Here is a 22,993-nt window from a genome sequence, read left to right on the forward strand (position 1 = left end):
TCAATAGTAGTTTTGTTTTTTAACTTTTTATCAAGTTCCTTCCATTTTAAGAAATTTTTCATGTGAGTTAAACTAGTCTCATGTCTATGCATCATTATAACCTTCTACAAGACTACTTGATTCAGTAGGTGTGAAAAATTTGCAACAAAAGCAAAAAATGGAATTTAAAATTTCAGAATAAATGAGCCATGTTCTTGGCACATTTGATTATTGATTAAAAGCATTTGCTGTACCACTTTGTAGCTAGTCTGCAGGTTTAACACTGCACCTCAAAAAAGAAGAAATACTGAGGCTCTATCTTGATGATAAAGATTTCTCCAAATGAAGACTATCCAAACCTCACCAAACTTTGTTGGTCATGATCATTGGAACTTAGTGTTTTAGACTTCCATGGTTTAGCCTAATTAGGTTCACTAAAGGCATGTGACCACCATCCTGATTAATGGAGACCTGAACTTGCATTGAAATATGCACCTTGAAAGCTTTCAAACACTGAGTTCACAAATTATCTAACCTTCAGTCTGCCCACTAATACCAATGTCATATTAGTTTCCAACCTCTTATGGATGGATTATCACAAAAAAAATGATAAATATTTTTAAATGGGTATCTCCATGGAGTTCAAAAGACTCATCATGGGAGAAACATATGAACAATTATTCATAATAATACCTATCATAACTCTCCTTAAACTCATTCACTGTCAAGGCACTCACAACTGTTTCTGAAAATCCATTCCAGTCATTCACCTCCCAGAAGAAAATGTGGTCTACATCCTTAACACACTCTTACACAACTTTCAGTAATGAGCTCTGCATCATGTATTGAAAAAATTTATTTTCATGTCAATCTTATAAAATCCCTTTAGTAATTTATGTTTCTATCATGTCCCCTCTTTTTAACCTATCAATTAAATTTTGCAATGCATAATGTAATAGTAGATGAAGAAATCAATAAATCAGTAATAAATTGGATTCCATTTTCTGAAAGGATAATGCTGTTACAACTTAAGGGAAACCCCGTTAACATAAATATCATCCAAGCTTATGAACCCACAGCTGACAAAAGTGAAGAAGATGTTGAAGAGTTTTATGAACACCTAAAAGAGATTAAAAATCTAACAAAGAAACATGATATAAACATAGTGATGGGTGACTTCAATGCAAAAGTAGGAAGAGGGGATGATGGAGAAATTGTTGGCGAACATGGTTTAGGCACCAGAAATGACAGAGGAGATCGCCTAGTCCAGTTCTGTCAGGAAGAAGATCTAACAATAGCAAATACCTGGTTTAAACTTCCACCCAGAAGACTGTACACTTGGAAATCGCCTCAAGATACCCAACATAACATTGTCCGAAATCAAATTGATTATATACTGATAAATAAAAGATTCCACAGTAGTATAAAGAGTGCAAAGACTTATCCTGGAGCAGATATCTCATCAGACCACAATCCCATAGTTGCAGAAGTACGTCTTAGATTAAAATCAGCTAAAAAATCACAAAAGAAGAAAAAGAAAATTGATGTAGAAAAACTGAAAGACCCGAACATAAATAAAAGTGCCAAGACACAGCTTAACCTGCGATTACAACAGATTAACATAGAAGAAAATAAAAGTGTGGAATCTCTTTGGAATAGCTTAAAGAATGCCATCGTAACAACAAGTATTGAAGAAGTAGGTTATGTGAATAATATAAAACAACAGGAATGGATGACAGATGAGATTCTTTCTCTTATTGATACAAGAAGAATGTATAAAAACAAAGACCTAGCCAGGTATACAGAAACACATAACATCATCAAGAAAAAAATAAAAGAAGCCAAGGAAAATTGGATGAAAAATTTATGTACTGAAATTGAACTGCTTCAGAAACAACATGATAATTTCAATCTGTATAAGAAAATCAACGAAATTTCCGGAAAACTGAGGAAAAAGCAAATAGTGTCTCTAAGAGATGAAAATGGTTCTAGAAGAAGAGAATAAAGCACAGATTTGGATAAAATATGTAACAGAACTTTTCAATGATACTAGACAGAAGCCTATAAATATAAAAGATAACATTCAAGGACCAGCAATCATGAAATGCGAAATAGAGAATGCTATACAAACAAGTAAAACAGGAAAAGCCAGTGGACCAGATGGTGTGCAAACAGAATTTTTAAAATTAATCGAACCAGATAACATCAAACTTCTTGAAAAACTATTTAATAAAATATATGAAAGTGATGAATTTCCATCAGATTGGCTCAAATCTACATTTATCACTATCCCAAAGAAACCCAAAGCGAATTCCTGTGGTGACTTCAGACTTATTAGTCTAATGAGCCAAACATTAAAAATATTTTTGAAAGTAATTCAGAATCGCATTTATAGAAAAAGTGAAGAAACTCTAAGTGAAACACAATTCGGCTTTCGGAATGGTTTTGGTACTAGAGAGGCCCTTTTCTGTACCCAAATATTGATACAAAAATGCATAGAAAAACAGAAATCTGTCTTTATGTGTTTCATAGATTTTGAAAAAGCATTCGACAAAGTCAGACACACCAACTTAATAGAAATCCTTCAACAAATAAGGCTAGACGAACAAGACATAAGACTAATAACAAATCTGTATTGGAATCAGTCAGCTACCGTTCAATTAGACAACATTACCACCAGTGATATTAACATCAAAAGAGGAGTGAGACAAGGATGTGTGCTCTCACCACTCCTGTTCAACATATATGCAGAGGTAATCTTTAAAAAAGCATTGGAAGAATGTCCAGAGGGAATCACAATAAATGGAAAGATTGTTAACAACCTACGATATGCAGATGACACCGTGCTAATTGCAGATAACATTATGGATCTCCAAAAACTCATTGACAGAGTATACATAGAAAGCCAAAGAATGGGAATAAATATAAACATCAACAAGACAAAATACATGATCATCAGCAAACATCCAGCCTCATCAACGAAACTGACACTCAATGGGAAAAATATTGATCAAGTGTCAAGATATAAATATCTTGGTTGCTGGCTTAATGAACGGTGGGATCCAGAAATAGATATAAAGACAAGGATTGAAGTTGCACGGCAGTCCTTCATGAAAATGAGAACACTATTCTGCAATAAAGACCTAAACATGGAAGTCAGATGCCGAATGCTGAAATGCTACGTGTGGTCTATTCTGCTCTATGGAGTTGAAACATGGACATTGAAGGCGACAACCATCAAGAAAATTGAAGCCTTTGAGATGTGGCTATACAGAAGAATGCTAAAGATATCATGGACAGAAAAAATTACCAATGAAGATGTCTTAAAATCCATTGGCAAAGCTAAACATCTTGTACAAATAATCAAGAAACGAAAAACATCATATCTTGGACACATCATGAGAAACAGCAAATACCAACTTCTACAATCTATTTTGGTAGGAAGAATTGATGGCAAAGGAACTAGAGGAAGAAAAAGAATATCATGGTTTGACAACATCAAGTGGACAGGAAAGAGCAGTGCACAACTGCTCAGATTAGCACAAGAGCACGGTTTGTTTGCCAAGATGGTCGCTGACCTTCGATAGAAGATAGCACAATAATAATAAGAAGAATGCATACACCTTCAGTCTTTCCTCATAGGGAGCATTCCACAGACCTGTCACCTGCTTGGTTACACATCTCTGGGTCCTCTCCACCACTACCTACTCATCTCCAAGAAATTCAGGTGACAAAATCTGTGCAGAGTAGTCCAGATGTGATTATACATCTGGACTACTCTGCAAAGACTATATCATAGTCTTTATAAGACTATGATATAGTCTTATAAAGGGATCAAAACTTTTCTGTCTCTACTTCACAGTGTACTCCAACATTCAAGTAGCCCTTTGAACTATTTTGGAAACTTTTGCAATATGTCCTCTGAATTTCAACTCTCTGTCTACCATCACTCCCAACTCCCTAGCCTTATCATTTTCCTGCAATTCAGTACCATCAGTGTAATATGCAGTATGTAACCTTTTCATCCCAAAGTGCATATTCTTATATTTTGCAACATTGAATTGACAACCATTGTCCTTTGCTCACACTTCTACTTTATTTAAATTATCCTGCAGGATGTGTGCATCACTTAGCCTTCCTGATTTTGTATCATCAGCAAACAACTAAATATCTCCCATAAATTGTTCCATATATCATTAATATACAAATTAAACAGTACTGGTCCTAATACAGGATCTTGAGGCACTACACCAGTCACTCTCATTCTCCTAGATTCCACTTTACCATATACTACTTGCTGGTGTCTGTTGGCCACCCTTCCCCTTGCCCATCCATGTCACCAGCTTCATATCCACTCCCATTTGCTCTAACATGTGTAATAGTTTTCCATGCAGCATTCTGTCAAATGCCTTATCCAGCAGTATCGTGGGGTAGTGTAGCATAGCCATTTCCCTTATCTAATTCTGCTGTCACTCTATTATTAAATGGGAGCAAATTACTAATGCAGGCCTTACCTTTCACAGAGCTGTACTGCCCATCATAGAGCATCATATTTTTATCCACCCATTCTTGAATTCTACTTTTAACCAACTTTTCCAGTATCTTAATCACTAGTCCTGAGATACTAATTGATGTGTAATTTGAAACTTCTGTCTTGGAAGCCTTCTTTATGCAATAGAACTCTTACCCACTTTTCACTCCCTTCGAACTTTTCCAGAACTGTGACTTAGATTGACTAAGAATTCCACATGTTTAGCAACTTTCAAAAATAAGACTGAATGGTCACTTTCCCTTCAGTGGCAGTGTCTACTATGGTTATGGATACATCTTCTGATACTGTTACTAGATCCAGACATTCCCAAACCCCTGGTCCCTTCCATCACCTGCTGCTTATAATTATCCCTTAATAGTATAAATTATATTTCTATCTTGTCACATTCCCTTTCCTCCCTCCAATTCACATAGTTGAAGTCCCTCTCCATAATAATTGCTTGGCCTGCTGCACTTGTACTCGTTTGCCAATGCATACCATCGGCAGATTAGTATAATGAGTCATCTTTCTGTGCCCCCCCCCCTCCCCAATTTATAGTGACAACCACCAATATATTTTGTCCTATTAGCTTCTATCTCACACCAGATAACCTCAGATATTTGAGCTGACCTGAGATCCCTCTTTAACTTCTACTTTTGTTGGTTGAAGTTCTTCAGTTATCATCAGTAATGAAATACAGTACCCCTTACATTCTATCCCTCTTAACTATATCATTTTCTGTCAACCAAGTCTAATTAATACCAATACTTTCTGACCAAGTTGAGCTGACCAATGTCAAATCTCCTCCCTGTATTTCTGATGCTTATGGCATACATGCATGCATTTCAGCATTTCCTTGGGCCTATAATTATGCTTGTATCACGTCATTACCAATCCATTCAGATTTGAAATCATCATAAACTGTAACTGGCAGTTTATGATGATTTCTGCATTCACACAATTTTCCCCAGGCTTGGCCAGCCACAGGCTTGACTGCATTTCACCCACCCCATATTACCTCTAGTTTGCACTTCTAACTTCTCACTGAATAATGCTTTCCTCAAACATCTAACTCCGAAATTATTCTATTGCAGGCCATCAAACATATACAGGTTCTTTTGACCATCAAATTCATTTCATATATATATATAAATTGTATATCATTCCTCCATTGCAATCTTCTCATTGACTAATTAGCAATCATTTCATTCCTCTCATACCAAGCAGATTCACAGTCCTTACTGTCTTACTCTTCTTTTTTATTTCTTTCAGCAGTTCTTTCATATCTTCTCTCATTGCATATTTCTCACCTTTAAATTATTGGTTACTGCCAAAATAATCAAACTCTTCACATCTCTCTGCAAGCTAACAGCTTCGCTTACATCCTCGATCCCTACACCTGAATAATAATAATAATCCTTTTCTCTCTCTCTCTCTCTCTCTCTCTCTCTCTCTCTCTCGTCCATTGCCTACAACATGGTTTCACCAGTAGAGCACAAAATAGTCCAAAAATGTATTTCTTATCCTCTCCTTGTTTATCACACGTTTGATTCTGCATTTACACTTAACATATATCCAACTGGTTTCTCTCAATCTAAAAATAGATTCTTATGAAATGTTGGAGATAACTAAATTATTAAATTTATCACATTTACTTTCTGGCATTTATGTGCAAGACGATGTAACAACGTGAAAGAGATTCTTTTTAAAATTAGAACACAGGGTCCATTTCTACATCCCCAACCACAACACCAAATATTTTATGTACTACTGATAGTAGATATACTAACTACTGTAAACAGTGTTTATTGAAAACAGCTACTGAAAACAATAAATGGAGTAAAATTAATACCTGACGTCTTTCTTCAGCCGCTTTCAGCTTATTCTCTATCTCTTCAACAGAGATTGATTTTGGTGGAGAATCTGGATGTTTTGGTGTTTCATTGGTAGGATCTGCCAAAACTAGTTCGTATTTCATTCCTCCCTTTGACTGTTCAGTTGCACGAACTTCGGCTAAATTATATGGAAAGAAATATGTAATAACTGTTATTATATATGATTATAACAATGGATTTATTGAAAATTAACAGCATACATTTCTTACTGAAAATAACAATATATATGTGGAACAAACAAGTACCTTAAATGAGACAGAATACAAGATAAATACAACAGCTGGTAAACCAAAAAATAGCTAGTGCCACAACTTGCTTGTATTCTGTTCTCATTTTTTGAAAAATTAAATTAAAAATGCCAAGAAATTATAGTGTTTAATCTTTATCCAGGTGTAAGCAAGCAAAGTTTTCCTGTGAAATATCTTCACAAATAGGCTACTTGTGTATAGAGGCTAATGATTAATTAATTATTTAGTTATTACTAATTAACTATTTAGTAATTAACTATTTTATACACACCCAAAGGGTGTGTATAATTCTATGCATTATGGGAAGGATCATTACACAGACTACTTTCGACCTTTATTGAGGTCTCATCAGTGGCAGTCAGACCCAGAAGAGATGTCAAAGTTGAAGTAATGTAGACGTCATATATTTTCCATATACAAGTAGTGAAAAGATGTAACACCTTATTATTAAAATACTTTGGATTAGAGCTAGTTGTTGAAAGTTTTCCCCAGTTGGTTATACATATACTATTATTTTCAGTGATGAAATAGCTCTTGATAATTTTCAATAAATCTTTATTGTATGGAACATATTTTTAAAGTTTATTAGTATTACAAGTGTCATTAAAGCTACATTTATCATATTAACTTACAGCCCATCTAAAATGATGACCAAAATAGTGTCAAATAAATAACTGCAACAAGAAAAACTGAAAAGTTACTGTGGGCTACCATGCAATTCTGATGAAATGACTGAGCATCCCAACTTTTATCTACATAGTAAAGCTTCTAAACCAAGAAGAGGTGCTGTGTTCATTCTTGTCCAAGAGAGAAAGACATAACCGTGCTATAAAAATAATTTATAAGGACAAAATTATCAATTGTAGTAGCCAGATAGGTTTCTCAGATTTCAAAAGAATTTTCAATAAAAAAAAAAAAAGTTAAATGTGACAGCATGAAGATTTGTAAGTTGCAGACATCCAAAATAATCAAAAAAGGATAAAATAACCAGCATATGTTATTTAAAGCAGAATTTTCATTCTGATGTTGAGGCATTTTCTCTGCTGGTTTCCTGATATGGTATGTTATTATTATTACCCCAAGACCTCATGGAGTCAAAGACTCATCTGGGAGGTCCTTTTATCGCATACACATCTCATCATACCATGTCTTAAACACACTCAAACTCCTTGTAGACACCAAACTCTCAGGCAAGCCATTCCAATCATTCACAACTCTGCATGAAAAAAACCTGCCTCTCGCTCCCATACTCACACCCTCTTTATACAGTTTCCAGGGATGACCTCTGGTTCTCCCCTGATCTCCCACTATTCTCTGTAGAACTTCTCAACCATTGATCCTATAACAACCCCTTACCAACTTGTAGGTCTCTATCATATCTCCCCTCTTCCTCCTGTCCACCAGACTCTGCAAATTACATCTTCTCAATCTTTCCTCATACTCGACATTCCAGGGGTCAGAAACTACCTTAGTCAGTTGCCTTTAGACCCTTTCCAACATCTCTTCATCCTTCTGAAAACTCGGTGACCAAATTTGGGCACAGTAGTCCATGTGTGGCCTAATCAAAGCCTTATACAACAGAACAAGAATCTCCCTACTTCTACACATCAGTGTCCTCCGCATCATTCCCAGAAGCCTTTGTGTTGTCTTCACAATTATGACTATGTGTCCCCTAAATTTTAGATCCTTATCCACTATCACCCCCAGATCTCTTATTTCCTCTACCTCCAACAATATATTCTCACCAAGCATAAATTCTGCATCCCATCTTTGTTTTCCAAATTTTAAAACCTTATATTTTGCAACATTGAACTCACATCCCCATTTCCATGCCCAATCACTCAATTTATTCAAGTCTTCTTGTAAGGCCACAACATCTTCACTACTCTTTATGGTTCTTCCCAACTTTGCATCATCTGCAAACAACTGAATATCTCGATCCAAATCTTAGTCAATATCATTAATATACAAGTTAAACAGTAATGGCCCTAAAACAGACCCCTGAGGCACTCCACTAGTGACTTTCATTTTCCTGGATATCGCACCCCCCATACACAACTTGGTGATACCTATCAGATAGCCAGTCTCCAATCCAATGCACTAATCTAATATCCAACCCCATCTGCTCTAGTTTGACTGTCAACTTATCATGAGGTACTCTATCAAAAGCCTTTGTGAAATCCAAGTATATTACTGTGTATCCTTCTCCTCTGTCCAAGGAAGCAGTCACTTTATTGTAATAAGTAAGTAGATTACTAAAACATGACCTCCCTTTAGCAAATCCATGCTGTCCATCAAAGATAATACCATTGTTTTCAACCCAACTCTGGATCCTAGTTCTCAGAAGCTTCTCTAACAACTTAACCACAACAGCTGACACACAGATAGGCCTATAGTTTGATGCTTGAGTTCGATCACCTCCTTTATGAAGTGGCACAATCTTGCCCTCCTTCCACTCCTTAGGAACTTGACCAAGTGCAAAACTCGTATTAAAAAAAATATGTCAAGGCAGGTGTCAACCCCTTGGCACAGTCCTTCAGAATACATGGTGATATATTATCAAGTCCCACAGCCTTATTTACATCTAGTTTACTCAACTCCCCAAACACGTCTTGCTCACTTACAGTCAATCTCTCCTCCCTATCATCAACTGCTCTAAATCTCTCCATGAAATCACATTCACAAGATTGAAAGATTTTTATGAACTGCTTATTAAGTATCCCCACCACACATTCTGCAACAGCTGTCTTTATACCATTTTCTCCAATCAGTCATCCTTCCATAACCATTCTTTCTTTTGCTGGCTACATATTGAAAGAACTCCCTAGGATTCTTTTTGGCTTCATTAGCTAACTGCTGTTCATACCTCTCTTTAGCTATTCTCACCAACCAAGTCACTCTCCTTGCCTGGTGTTTGTAGACCTCATGAAATGGGTTATTTCCACTTCTCTTATGCTGCCTCCACAATGCCCTTTTTCTCTGTATCACATGCTTAATCTCTTTATTCATCCATCTCACACCTACCTTATTTAACCTTCTCACCCTTGGAATACATTTAGACATTGCATCTGTTAGATAGTTTTGAAAATCCTCCAAGCTGCATTGATCTCTTTTCCAGCTAACTCTTCATTCCACGCTACACCTGCAAGCTATCGCCTGACCTCGTCATAATCACTCCCCCTTGTAGTTCTACATATACCCTTTTCTCACAGAGGTCCTCACACTGCTGGCAACCACCTCATGGTCACTCTCACCAACTGGTGGATGATTTGACACCTCATTTATAATTACATCCTCTGATGAGATGACCAAATCTAAGACCCTGAATCCTCATGTGCTCTCTGTTACATACTGTCTGAGGTAGTTTTCCCTCAAAAACTCAAGAAACTCATTTTCTTTACTTCCAGTTGCTATCTCTTCATTCCAGTCTATATTGCCATAATTAAAATCACCCATAATGATCACCCCTTTTCTTATTTGCTTGGCTAATTTGACTATACATTTCACTATCAACACCATTCACATTACCTGGTCTATAACAACATCCGACCAAGTATTTGATTCCATTCACCTCTATCTCACACCATACTGCCTCAAAACCACTGGCTCTATTTCGTTCTTGCATCTCTACTTTGTATGGACATAACTCTTTCTCTATCATCAATAGCACTCCCCCTCATTTTTTACCCCTTCTATCCTCATGAAACACATCATACTACCCTTCCATCTCTATTCCTGTCAGGATGTCATTCTCTTCCAACCATGTCTCACTTATTCCGACAATCTTTGGGTGAACAGACGTAATTAGTGCAACCATTTCATCTGCCTTGTTTCTTATACTTCTAGCATTTGTATACAAACACAACACTCATTTCTCGATCAACAGCTAGTTCCACTGATACCACTCACTCGATGTGATCTCTTGATGCTCGACTGGGGCCATTTCCCTTTCTGCTTCTTCATTTTAGAACCTTTTCAATTCCAACTGTTTACTCTTGATCCCTGGTCATCCCATTCCTTTCCTGCCTACACATGCTCTCACCTCCTCTTGGAGCATCCACCTTTCTCACGCTGTATACCCCTGTCCACCTGAGCCTGCCCGTTTTTCTCTGTTCCTCTTGCACACCCATTCTCTCATTTTCTATACTCATACCACTCACTTCCCCATTCATATCTGCCTCTTCAATCTCTCCTATCTTACTCTCCTGCTCTTCCACATCACTCCCCTCTCGATCTGATTCATTCTGTCTATTCACTTCTCTACCTTCCAGCAGCAGTCTCTCCAAGCGACTCGCACCATAACCACTCAAATGCAGTCCATCGCTCCCATACAGCTCACTTCGTCCCTCAAACTCATTCCACACATTAACAAACTGTACTCCCATATCCTCACATATCATTCATAATCCTTGCTCTCCACCTTATTTCACCATAGTCATACCTAGGCAACACACTGACTACCCTTCCTGTCACACTATTCTCTTTTATCCTTCCAAGCAGCCTCCTGATATACATTCTGATATGCTCTTTGTTCTCTCTCAAATCATTTGTACCAATTAATACTATTAACTCTTTTGCTCGTTCCCGCCTCATATCCAATGCCTCAATCACTCTACTCATTTTGTCACCTGGAAAACATATCTTGTGCATTCTATCCTCTAGCACACCTTTAATAATGGAGTTGCCATACAACGCCACTCGCTCATCTTTCGTTAACTCTTTCATGCCATCATGATTTATTTTAATAGTTTTGACCTGAATTCTCTTAATTTCATTCCACATCCATTTCATTTCTTGCCTCATCCAATCCAATTCAACTTCTGAATCCCGCGACACATTCTCTCTATCATTCAATCTTTCTAACTCTCGACCCCCCTTTTCTCACTTTCCCTCTCATTCATCCTTCTTTGTTTCCGTACTTTCGGTCTAACATGCATCCAGCTTTCGCTATCATTCTTCTCACTTTCACTCTCATTCATCATTCTTTGTTTCCGTACTTTCAGTCCTACATGCGTCCAACTTTCGCCATCATTCATTCTTTTTTCGCTATCATTCATTCTTTCGATATTTTTCACTTTCGATTTCTGCGTCACGTCATTTCTAGTTTCATTTGTTCTCTCAATTTAGTTTCCTTCCGCTACTCTTGCCTCACTTTCGTTTCTTTTAACATCCATTATGGTTTTCAAATCGCTCTTTTTCTTTTTTTACTGATTTTTTAACATTTTTTCACCTCTCTTTCTCACCATCCTTCTTTTCAAATGTGCACTCATTTTACCCGCGACATTCTCACTACTAACACTTTCTGTCATCAATTTCATATTTGCATTCATCAGTTCTCCTCGTTCAGGTCACACTTCACACACACCCTTCTTCCATCTGCTCTAAACATCCACAAATTGTTTATGTAATCAAAAGAATACATATAACATACCTCACACTTAACAAAACGACTGAAATCTAAATTAAAGTCATGGAATGACAATGCCACCACCATTTTTTTTTTCCTTGCAGGTTACTAGGTCTAGTAATAACGATTTCGTAATTAAGTTTAGGCAAGAAAAATCCCCCACACTAATAATACTGGTAGCGCACAACGTTTACAGCTGTTCTTACTCAAACAATTACGCATATATTTATTCCTAGAATAACTTATCTCAATCAGGAGCTCTTCTTAGACACATCCACATTGCTTGGCTCACTAGCGACCTCCATGTAGTTAAGAGACTCATTGTGGGAGGGACCACTCTCACAGACACACAGCTCATACTGTGACCTGCATTCCAGTCACCCACCATCTCCACACAAAAACCTACTTCTCACTCCCTTGCTCACACCCTCCTTATATAGCTATCAGGGATGGCATCTTGTTCTGCCTCCAGCCATCGCATGAAAAATCTCATCCACATTAATCAGGTAATTACCCCTTACCAACTTATAGGTCTCAATCATGCTCCTCCTCCTTCTATCCACTAGACTCTGCAATTTGCATTCTCTCAATCTGGGTCCCTGGAACGGTGAGAATGAAAACCAACTTAGTTATTCATCTCTGAACTCTCTTTCCAACAACTCTTCATCCTTTTGTAAATCAGGCAATCCATATGAGTCTGATCAAAGCCTTGTATAATGAAATCATAACATCCTTACTTCTACATGTCAGTATTCTCTGCATCATTGCTATAATCTGCTTGCTACACTCAAAATTTAGCAAAATGTCTCTGAAATTTCAGGTTCTTTTAACCCCAAGATCCTTCATCTCCTTCACCTCCTCAAGATATCCCTACCAATCTTATACCTGCATCCCATCTTTGTTTACCAAATTTTAAAACCTTACTTTGCTACATTGACCTGGTAGCCTCACATACTTGCCCATTCACTCCGTCTATTCATGCCCTCTTGCTAGGCTACAACATCCATTGTACTCCTCATAGTTCTCCCCAACTTTTTGTGAATGTGTGGGATGAATTTGTGGGATGGATGGAGCTGTATAAAAGAGATGGGCTGCAATTAAATGGATTTAGTGTGGGTCAGATGGAAAACTGACTGAAGAATGGAATCCCTGAGGAAGCAAGAGGTGTAATGGGAGAACAGGAGAGTAGGGTAGGAGAGCTTGTGAATGGAGAAGTGAGTGGCATGGATGAACAGAATGAGAGAAAAGAAAAACGATGGACACAGAAATGGGTGGGGGGTCAAGGTGGACAGGAGACACTGTGTAAGAAGTGTTGATCATGGTTTCAGGAGTGGATGTGTGAGTGTACAAGAAGGATTAAGATTTTCAGGGATGTGGGGGTAACAATTAGGTATGAGAAGAAGTGTAATATTAGCGATGATGATAGAGAGGAATGGCCAGGGAAGGAGTATAGCGGAATCATATCTGAGAATAGGGTAAGTAAAACTTATTATAGAATCAGAAACGAGTTAGTGTACATGTTTATGAATGCCAGAAATATTTGAGATAAAAGGAATGAAATTGTAGTGTTGATAAAGTTCCTTCACCCAAAAAAGTATCACAATACATGAGGTATAGTTGGAAGGATGACAGTTTTGACAGGAATAGAAATGGAGGGATATGTAGTTTTTGTGAAGATAGACAGGTCAAAAGAGGGAGGAATGCTATTAATGACAGCTGAGGAGTAATGCCATCTAAAGTGGAGATGCAAGGAGCAAATAATGACAGTAGTTTTGAAGTAATATGATGTGAAGTGGAGGTGGACAGGATGAAAAGTTTGTTAGGTGTTGCTATAGACCTGGTAATGTGGAGGATGTTGAGAAGGAAATGTATAGGCAGATTAGTCTGGCTAACAAGAAAAGGGTGATATCATCATGTACCATGTGATCACCCTTTTCTTGCATGCAAACTTTGTTTGCAAGCGTATTGCTTGGGTAAAGGATTAAAACAAGAATATGATTTCTTGCTAAGTGTTGTATGCTTTGTAGCTAAGTTACATACTCTCTACAACTATCTCTGATCTACAGTATTTTAATAATATGGTGATGGACCATTTTATTACTTGTATTTAGAAAATATGACTTATGCATTTGTTAATATTAGTATCTTAATGAATCAGCTTCTCAGTGATGTGGTTTTCCACTGAAGTCTTGATCACTATATTCTAGTGGATACTTGCCTGTGGCTTAGTTTATACTGATGTAGCCTTTGATGTATGCTTGCCCTCAGAGATAAGCAGTTCTACTTGCTGGTAAGTTTCTGCCTATCACTGAATGGATTGCTCTTGAGTATCCTAATGAGTTTAGTGAGATTTAGAGTGATCTTTCAGATCTCTCATTGTCTTTGGAGAGGAATTCCCCTCATTTTAACTGACTGCTGAAGTGCTAGCTCCTATTTATGATATTTTAATGTTTGTCTTTGAATTTCCTGAGAGTAGTTTGGTTCTACTCAATGGTAAGTTTTTGCCTGTCACTGAATGGAGACACTGCTGAATGTCTTTTCCCGGAGTGATTCCGGTCAGGATGATAAGTTTAGTGCTCTTTTGAGTCACTCGGTGAGATTTTGGTTTATTTTTTAGCTCACTCAGTTTTTGGAGAGAGATATCTCACTTGAACAGGAAGCAGTCCTGATCACTACATTCCATCGGGTGCTTACCTGTGGCATCATTCCTGCTGACATAGCCTTGACAGGACCCGTTGATGGGTGCTTGCCCATCAACGGGTCCTGTCAAGAATGAATAAATGAAAGAGATGAATAAATGGTTCTGCTCAGAAAAGCAGGCTTTTGCCTGTCATTGAGTGGATTCACTGGTGAGTATTCTAATGAGTTTATTTATCATTTTGGGTCTTTTAAAGGGATTTAGAACAATCTTTTGGATCACTCGGAGTTTTTGGAGAGGAGCCCTCCCTTCACTTTAATTGAATATTGACTTGGTCTGGCTACGATTTACGATATTTTAATCATCATCTTTGGGCTTCCTGGGAGTAGAATGGTTCTACTTGATAGGTTGTCTATCACTGAGTAGAGACTGCTTAGTTGTTCTGTTCTGCAGTGATGAGTTTAGCAATCTTTTTAGATCACTCAGTGAGATTTAGAGTGATCTTTTAGATCACCCTGGGGTTTTTGAAGGGAAACTACCATTAATCCTGCAACTCAGAAAGCTCAAGCATAGAACTCACATTATTTCAAAACTACAATACAGATTAGGATTTAGGATAACGAGATGGCACACTCTTATCTTTCATACACTTCCTTGATACATTCAAGAAAGTAGCCACAGCTCAGCTATCATTGATGGCTAGGAATGACACTGGCTGTTCACCGATTTCCAAAATTTGATTAGAGCTGAAGGAGTTTTGCTGAATCCCTGTGGGGAATAATTTATTTTTAAAATTCCTTTCTTAAGGACGAGACTCAAACTCAGTCTGAATGAAGACTGCGTGCCTTCGTTCTTCCTGTCGCACTATGAAGGCGTTTATGCATGCACGATACATTGTTTTATAATCAGAATATTTTCAAAGATGTAAAAGTTGTGTAAAGAAATGCATTGCACACACGGGATTTATTGGCTGTGGGAACGATATTAAAATAATGAATCTCAGTATGTGGAAAAATGGATTACGAATTCCGTAAGTCATGATTGTGATTGTTCTTTCTGGTTTAGGGGGTTATTATTAACTTGACTCATGGGTCAAGGGAGTCAAGAACTCATCGAATGAGGGCTTCTTGCAAGTCACACAGTGCATCAATATCTATCATATCGTTCTTTTAAAAAAATCAGTTAAAACGTTTAAATAATTTAAAATGCATTTAAATATTCACTAAAGATTCACTTACATAATCCAGTGGTATCCCATTCCACACAATCCATGAGAATAACCTGCACCCTCACATCTCCCTAACTATGCTCTTACTTAGTTTACCATCTATAAAAATGTCTTTTGATTTGTTTAGCCAATACAGGAACTATATAAAATATCGCATTCATATATATTAGATAACGTAGGACATTGACTTGTAGAAGTAAGGATGTTATGGTTCCTTTGTATAAGGCTTTGATCAGGCCACATATGGATTACTGTGCACAGATCTGGTCACCTTGTTTTCAAAAAGATGAAATTGCGTTGGAAAAAGTTCAGAGGCGATTGACTAAGGTGGTTTCTGGTCTCTGGAATGTAGAGTATGAAGTCAGATTGACAAAATGCAATTTGCAGAAATTGGTGGATAGAAGGAGGAGGGGGGGGGGAAATGATTGAGACATATAAGCTGTTAAGTGGTTATTACCAGATTAACGTCGGGGGGGTTTTGTACAGAATGGGTGAGGATAGCAGGAGAACAAGAGGTCATTCCTGGAAGCTGTATAAGGAGGGTGTGAGTAAGGGAGTGAGGAGCAGGTTTTTTGCATGGAGAGTGGTGAGTGATTGGAATGTATTATATTATATATAAAATATACTTAAGGCACAGTATGATAAACTGTGTGTATAACAGTGGACCTCCCACGATGAGTCTTTGACTCCATGGAGGTTTTTATAATAATAAATAATAATAATAAAGTTACCATGGAAATTCGTGAACATGCTTGAAATTCTTACTGATATTCATTCGTCCCTTCCATACCCTCCACTGTAAGCCATGAAAGTTTCTGATATGCGCAAAACAAAATCGGATTATGAAAAGAAATTAGTTAAGCATGATGAGAACCCTAGAGAGAGTGAGCTCATTTGCTATTATGTCATGAAAAGAAAAACATTATAAAAATAACTTAATAAGAGATATGGTAGGAAGTTAGCAGAAAAAAGCCAAAGTACTAACTGGAGTTTCTCCAGGATTCAGGTGCATGATATACTTGAATGTATCATAGTATATATGGCTTTGTGAAGGGTAGATCATGCCTCAGTAACTTGCTCACATTTTATAATATAGTGACAGGCTGAACTGGATAAATAGGTTTACAGTGATACTGCTGGATTTTGCTAAGGCCTTTGACAGGATACCACATGGAATTCTAATCAGTGAACTGCAGCACATGGGGATGGATATAGGATTGGTGAAATGGATAGGAGGGTGGTTGATGGAGAGAGAGAGATCAGAGAGTAGTTTATTCAGGAGTGGAGTCCAGAAGAAGGCCTGTTACTAGTGGTATGCTGCAGGGGTCTGTTCTTGGACCACTGCTATTTAATTTGTTCATTAATGATATAGGAAAGGATCTGAGAGGAACTGTTCATTTATTTGCTGATGATGCAAAGTTGAATGGAGCAATAGTGAATGCACATGATGTCAAAATTTTGCAGGATGATTTGGATAGATTGGCAGTCTGGGCTAATGAGAATGGATGTCAGTTTGATGTAGCAAAGTGTAAGGTTATGCATTTTGGGGTGAAAAAATTAGCAGCAGTATATCACATTGGTGGAACTGTACTCCAGGAGGTTGACGAAGCCAGAGATTTGGGTGTGTTGGTGGATAAGAAGTTGAAGTTTAGGGGGCACATAGCAAAAGTGGCTAAATCAGCTCATCAGATCACTTGATTACAGAAGAATACTTTGACAAGCAGAGACAAGCAAGTTATTGTTCCTCTGTACCGAGCCTTGATAAGACCTCATCTCGACTACTGTGCCCAGATTTGATCACCTAAGTCTCTTCTTGATGGGGAGGAGGTGGAGAGGATCCAGAGGTGAATGACCAAGATGACAGCAGGTCTATGGAATGAACCTTATGAGAACAGGTTGAAGATTTGTGGGTTGCAGAAATTGGTTGATAGGTGGAAGAGGGGAGATATGATTGAGACATTCAAATTGCTGAAGGGTTTCTACAGGATTAATTCAGATGATATTTTTGAGAACAGGATTGGCGTGGGAGGACTGGAGGCCATCCATGGAAACTGAGCAAGAGTGTAGTTAGTAAGAGTTAGAACTAGGTTTTTTATTTGGAGAGTGGTGAATGAGTGGAACAAGCTGCCAGAGTTTGTTGTAGGTGCCATGACTGTAAATGGGTTTAAAGCAAAGTATGATAGATACTGTGTGAATGCCGAATAGTTGTTCTTGATATGATGTTTAGGGCCTCCCTCGATGAGTCTAAGGACTCCTTGGAGTTGCCTATAATAATAATAATAATATATCCCTCAGATAATGATTATTGTCTTTAATAAAGAGATGGTTAGAATGTTTTGTAGCCAAGGAGGGCACTATGGAGGGAAGCATTTAGAAATATACCATAGATATAGTACACTATGTGATCAAAAATATCCGGACATCTCATAATAGTAGATATTGCTGTATACATCCCAACTGTGACTCATACAGGTATAAAAACAAACGCACAGTCTTGCAATTTTTATAGATGAACAATTAATAGTAAAAAGGACCATATGAAGCACTTAGTGATAATAGCATAAACAATAACACAATTCTAAAAATCACCACCTGAGTAGCTAATGTAAATTAACTTTTTAAAAGGGTAAATAATTTCCTAACGTGTTAAAAAAAAAAATTATATAAATATATGCATCGGCAAAATAAAGTTAGCAAAGATTATCAGATTTAAAAAGTACTATTCGATGGTCTATGACTATTCCCTTTGTGAGAGGTAGTACTTTTTAAATCTGCTAATCTTTCCTAACTTTATTTGGTCTATGTAGATATTTATATATTTTTTAAAAACAAGTCAGGAAATTATTGACCTTTTTAGTTTACTTACATTAGCTACTCAGATGGCGATTTTTAGAACTGCCTGTTATTGTTTAACATATTCATTGCCAAGCAAGCGATATCGCGTGATGCAAGTTCTCACGAAACGGCCGATCACGCGTTATCGCGTGGACGTCGCTAACTAAATAAAAAAAATAAAAAAAAATAAAAAAAATAAAAAAAAAATTTGGCCACCACACGAAATTCCAATTTTCAGTTTGGCAATGAAAGTGTTAATTACCATTCTGTGATCTTGTACTGGCGATATCTATGATACGTAAGCGAAAATTCTGCATTAATAAAGTTTTTTTACGTGAGTTTTCCTCCGTTTTTATGTCTCTTCATTATGCCACTCACAGTATTGCATTGTTGAAACAAAGCATAGATATCACCTCTGTAATTTCCTCAGCTCGAGAAAATTCTACTCTGCTGCTGCACCGATCGACTGTAAGTGGCGTTATGGAGTGGAAACATCTAGGAACAATAACAGCAACACAATCACATAAAATCAGAGTGGGATTGCTGAGTGCTGAAGCGCGCTGTGCGAAAAATCGCCTTCTTCGGTGAAAGAAGTCGATACCGTTTTCCAAAGTGTCTCTAAGCAACACCAGCACCACAACTGTTCGTTGGGAGTTGAAGAACGTGAGTTTTCATGGCTGCACAGCGCGCGCGCACACACACACACATACAGGCTGGCATCATCAAGGGCAACAGCAAGCGTCGGGCGAAGTGGGTGCGTAGTTCGCCGCCATTGGATTCTGGAACAGTAGAAACGCGTCCTATGGAGTGATGCATCACACTTCACCATCTGGCAGTCCGATGGATAAGTGTGGGTTTGGCAGATGTCAGGAGAATCCAACTACCAAGTATGAAGTTGGATTGAGGAGACATCATGGTCTAGCGCTCTTTTTCATGGTTCTGGATGGATCCTTTAGTTCCAATGACAGGGAATCAACTCTGAGACCTATAATGGCATTCTAGACAATTCTTCCAGCTTTATGGCAGCAATTTGTGAAGGTCCTTTCTTATATCAACACAATACCCCAGTCTGCAAAGTGAGGTCTGTGCAGGAATGGCTTGGTGAGATGGGTGTTGAAGAACTTGACTGGCCTGCACAGAGCCCTAATTCCAATCCCATTGAACACTTAGAACACTTATGGGATGAATTGAAACTCCGATTGCTAGGCCGAATCGCCCGACATGAGTGTTGCAATCTCCATAGACAAATATTAATAGTAAAATGAACTGTCCTGAAGCGCTTGCCTCACTAATGCTGTTCTGGAAAAATGGAAGGGAATTACCGCATCAACACACCAAAATCTAATGGAAAGCTTTCCCAGAAGATTAAAAGCACCAAACGGTGAACCAATTCTATATTAATGCCTTTCATATTGGAGTGAGAGTTGGGATCAGCATGCGCTTGGATAATTTTGGCCAGACAGTCTATGTCACTGTTGACAGAAGCATAGCTGAATGCCACACTAAACGTGTGTGAGATAATCAAGAACGTGGAATATGGTCGATCTCCATGATGAATAAGGCAATGGCCATCTAGCCTCTATGCAAAATGTGATGATATATTCGACAGGATTAGCAGCATATCACATACGGGAGTCATCACTTGTGCATGCAATCAGTAAAGAAATATGAATGTGATAAATGAGCAACTGGATCATTCAAAAGTGTTCTTCTGGTTAATGTGTTTGTCATTTCACAAATAACATCAGAAAAGCGAATTCATGGAAAGGAAATGCCTTTATGTTTTTTCTTGTACGATAGTAAAACAAAAATGGCGAATTGCAATCTGAAAAAATCTATGCGTTATTGTTAATCTTATATGGATGTGAGATGATTACTTCTGGACTCTCGAGTCTTTCGTCCCGACTTCATAGCCTTATCTGCTTCAAACATAATTCGCCAGCCATTTCCAGCTAAAAACGGACTGGAAAAAAATTATGGAGGTGCATCCCAGAATATTAAATTCATTTCACATTAAGAAAAATAGTTACTGGTAATAACTGCTGCATGCGGGACACAAAATGGGTCAATCCTGTTGATATTATGATATCATATGGAGGGTAGAGGATTTTAACTCCCGGAAACACGGGTATTTTTCGACCCGTAAAACAAATAAGCCAAAAGAATCTCAAAATTCATCGGTATAATGCACTATGCGGACAGGATTAATCACCCTATCGGACTATTAAGTTTTAAAGCAGCCAAGTTATTTCGTCGTGACAGGCCATTGCGGCTAACATACAATGGAAAATAGAACTGACTGATCTATGTTATATGTTATATTTAACAAGATCGCTGAAGAGTTCATCATCCTAAGTGATCCTCTTAGGCCATGATAAGTGCCTTAATGTGGTTATCCTTTTCATCAGATGGAACGTCTGCAAATGCATCAAAAATATACAGAATAGCTTTTATATACTTGAATTTCTGTATGAAGAATTTTTCATTGTGCCTTCCTTAAATTTTTATCCGAATGTCAATACTCTACTTTAAAAAAAAAATAAATAAAGAAGTGAGAAACGCAGTTCTTGCATCAACAAGTTACTAAGTTGCTGCGGCCTACCTTACACGGGAAGGCTGAATCTGTTATTGATTACGAAACTAAACGAACACGAAGTATCTCCTTTATTTACTATAGTTCTTTCCAACTTAGTATCATCAACAAACAATGGGTATCACTCTTCAGATTATCTCCAGTATCATTAATATAGACACAGACTAAACAGGGAACCAAGAACAGAGCTTTGTGGCACACCACTGGTCACTTGACTAATCTTTGACTCCACTCCACTACACACTCTTTGATGCTTGTCTGACAACCACCCGCTTATCCATCTCATCAATCCATCATCCATTCCCATTTGCTAACTTAACAGATTCGCGTGCTGTGTTCTGTCAAACACTTTTGCAAAGTCCGACAGTATCACAGTATAGGCATTAGCTTTATCTCCCCTTAACAAAGTCATGCTGACCTCTAAAAAGAATCAAATTATAATTTTATTCTTTTTATTTGATTTTTATTTGATTCAAGATTGGGTGAATAATAATTATTATTCACCCAATCTTGAATTCTGGCTTTTACCAACTTTTCCAAAACTTTAACCACCATTCCTGAGATAGTAACGGGTCTGTATTTTTCAGCCTCTGTTTAGACCACCTTTATGCGATGGAACTATCATATCTTCCTTCCACGCTCTTGGAACTCTACTTGAGCTGAGACTTAAATAAATAAATAAAACAAAATAAGTGTATATTTTGTTTATCGTCTGCGTGATAAATTGTAATATTAAAATTTAACAGCACTTCGGAAGGTTACGTTTACCGTAAATAATTTAGAGTATCCTTTGGGAAAGCTTATTAAAAAAGATGGTTTAACATGTAATTTTTTCAGGTAATATAAGTGACAAGCACTATTTAGTCCCCCCCCCCCAAATAAATAAATAAAAGATACTTTGAACCTCTAATGTCTACCCTTGTTATTTCTTATTGTGGTTTGGTCTTCGGGCAAAGGTAAAAATGAGAGCAAACTAATTCCCCAAATCAAGTAACCAAATGTTGAAAAAAAAAAATAATAATAAAATCAACTTCTATTGGTTTAAGAGGTATGAAACATTAATATATAATATGAAAATTGTTGAAATTCCAGTAATCTTTAAACATTTCCTATCTAGCATTTAAATTTTCACTTACAAGGAGAGGAAATAAATGATAAGAAGTGCTTTATTCATTATCAGGGTAAATATTGCTCTTGAAGGAGCAAAATGTTTTTATTGTAAACAGTATTATCACTACCAGTTCCAAAAATAACGTTAGTCGCGTCTGTTTCCTTGTTAAAATAAGTCGAGCGAATTTCATGCTTTTAAAAAAATTCCAATGAAAGGTACCTAGCTATCCGTTGTTACGCAAGGGATAGGGCAGACATCCTTGCTTATGCATACAGCATACAATATCATTCTTTCACATGGTGAAAGCTGAATTTTCCAATACTGATAATTTCGGTGGTTTAGAACAGCGTTTCCCAAACTATGGGCCGCGGTCCCCTTGGGGGCCGTAGGTTTTGTTGAGGGGGGCCGTGAATAATAAAAACAAATTTAAAATCTTTCAAGACTAAGTAGATTTTTTTTTTATCTTAAAAGAAACGTATTTAATTTTTACTATTTCTTTTTTCTTTTTTATATTTTAATGGAAAAAAA

General features: G+C 37.3%; 1 protein-coding gene and 1 long non-coding RNA gene across 3 annotated transcripts in view; one reads left to right on the forward strand and one right to left on the reverse strand.

The window, feature by feature from the left end:
• Positions 1-22,993, forward strand: part of LOC150095220 (uncharacterized) — a 92,222-nt gene that overhangs the window by 62,720 nt on the left and 6,509 nt on the right. The window lies entirely within an intron of this gene.
• The window catches only part of LOC150095221 (stathmin-like), a 90,466-nt gene that overhangs the window by 45,673 nt on the left and 21,800 nt on the right, over positions 1-22,993 (reverse strand). For both annotated transcript variants that reach the window (XM_090410143.1, XM_090410142.1), the window contains one exon: positions 6,363-6,523. In XM_090410143.1, coding sequence (XP_090266269.1) covers positions 6,363-6,523 — 161 coding nt within the window. The remainder of the gene's footprint in view (positions 1-6,362; positions 6,524-22,993) is intronic.

This window comes from Typopeltis vanoorti, chromosome 20 (assembly GCF_054136105.1).
Source record: "Typopeltis vanoorti isolate ZY-2024b chromosome 20, IOZ_Tvanoo_1.0, whole genome shotgun sequence".
NCBI classification, from domain to species: domain Eukaryota; kingdom Metazoa; phylum Arthropoda; class Arachnida; order Uropygi; family Thelyphonidae; genus Typopeltis; species Typopeltis vanoorti.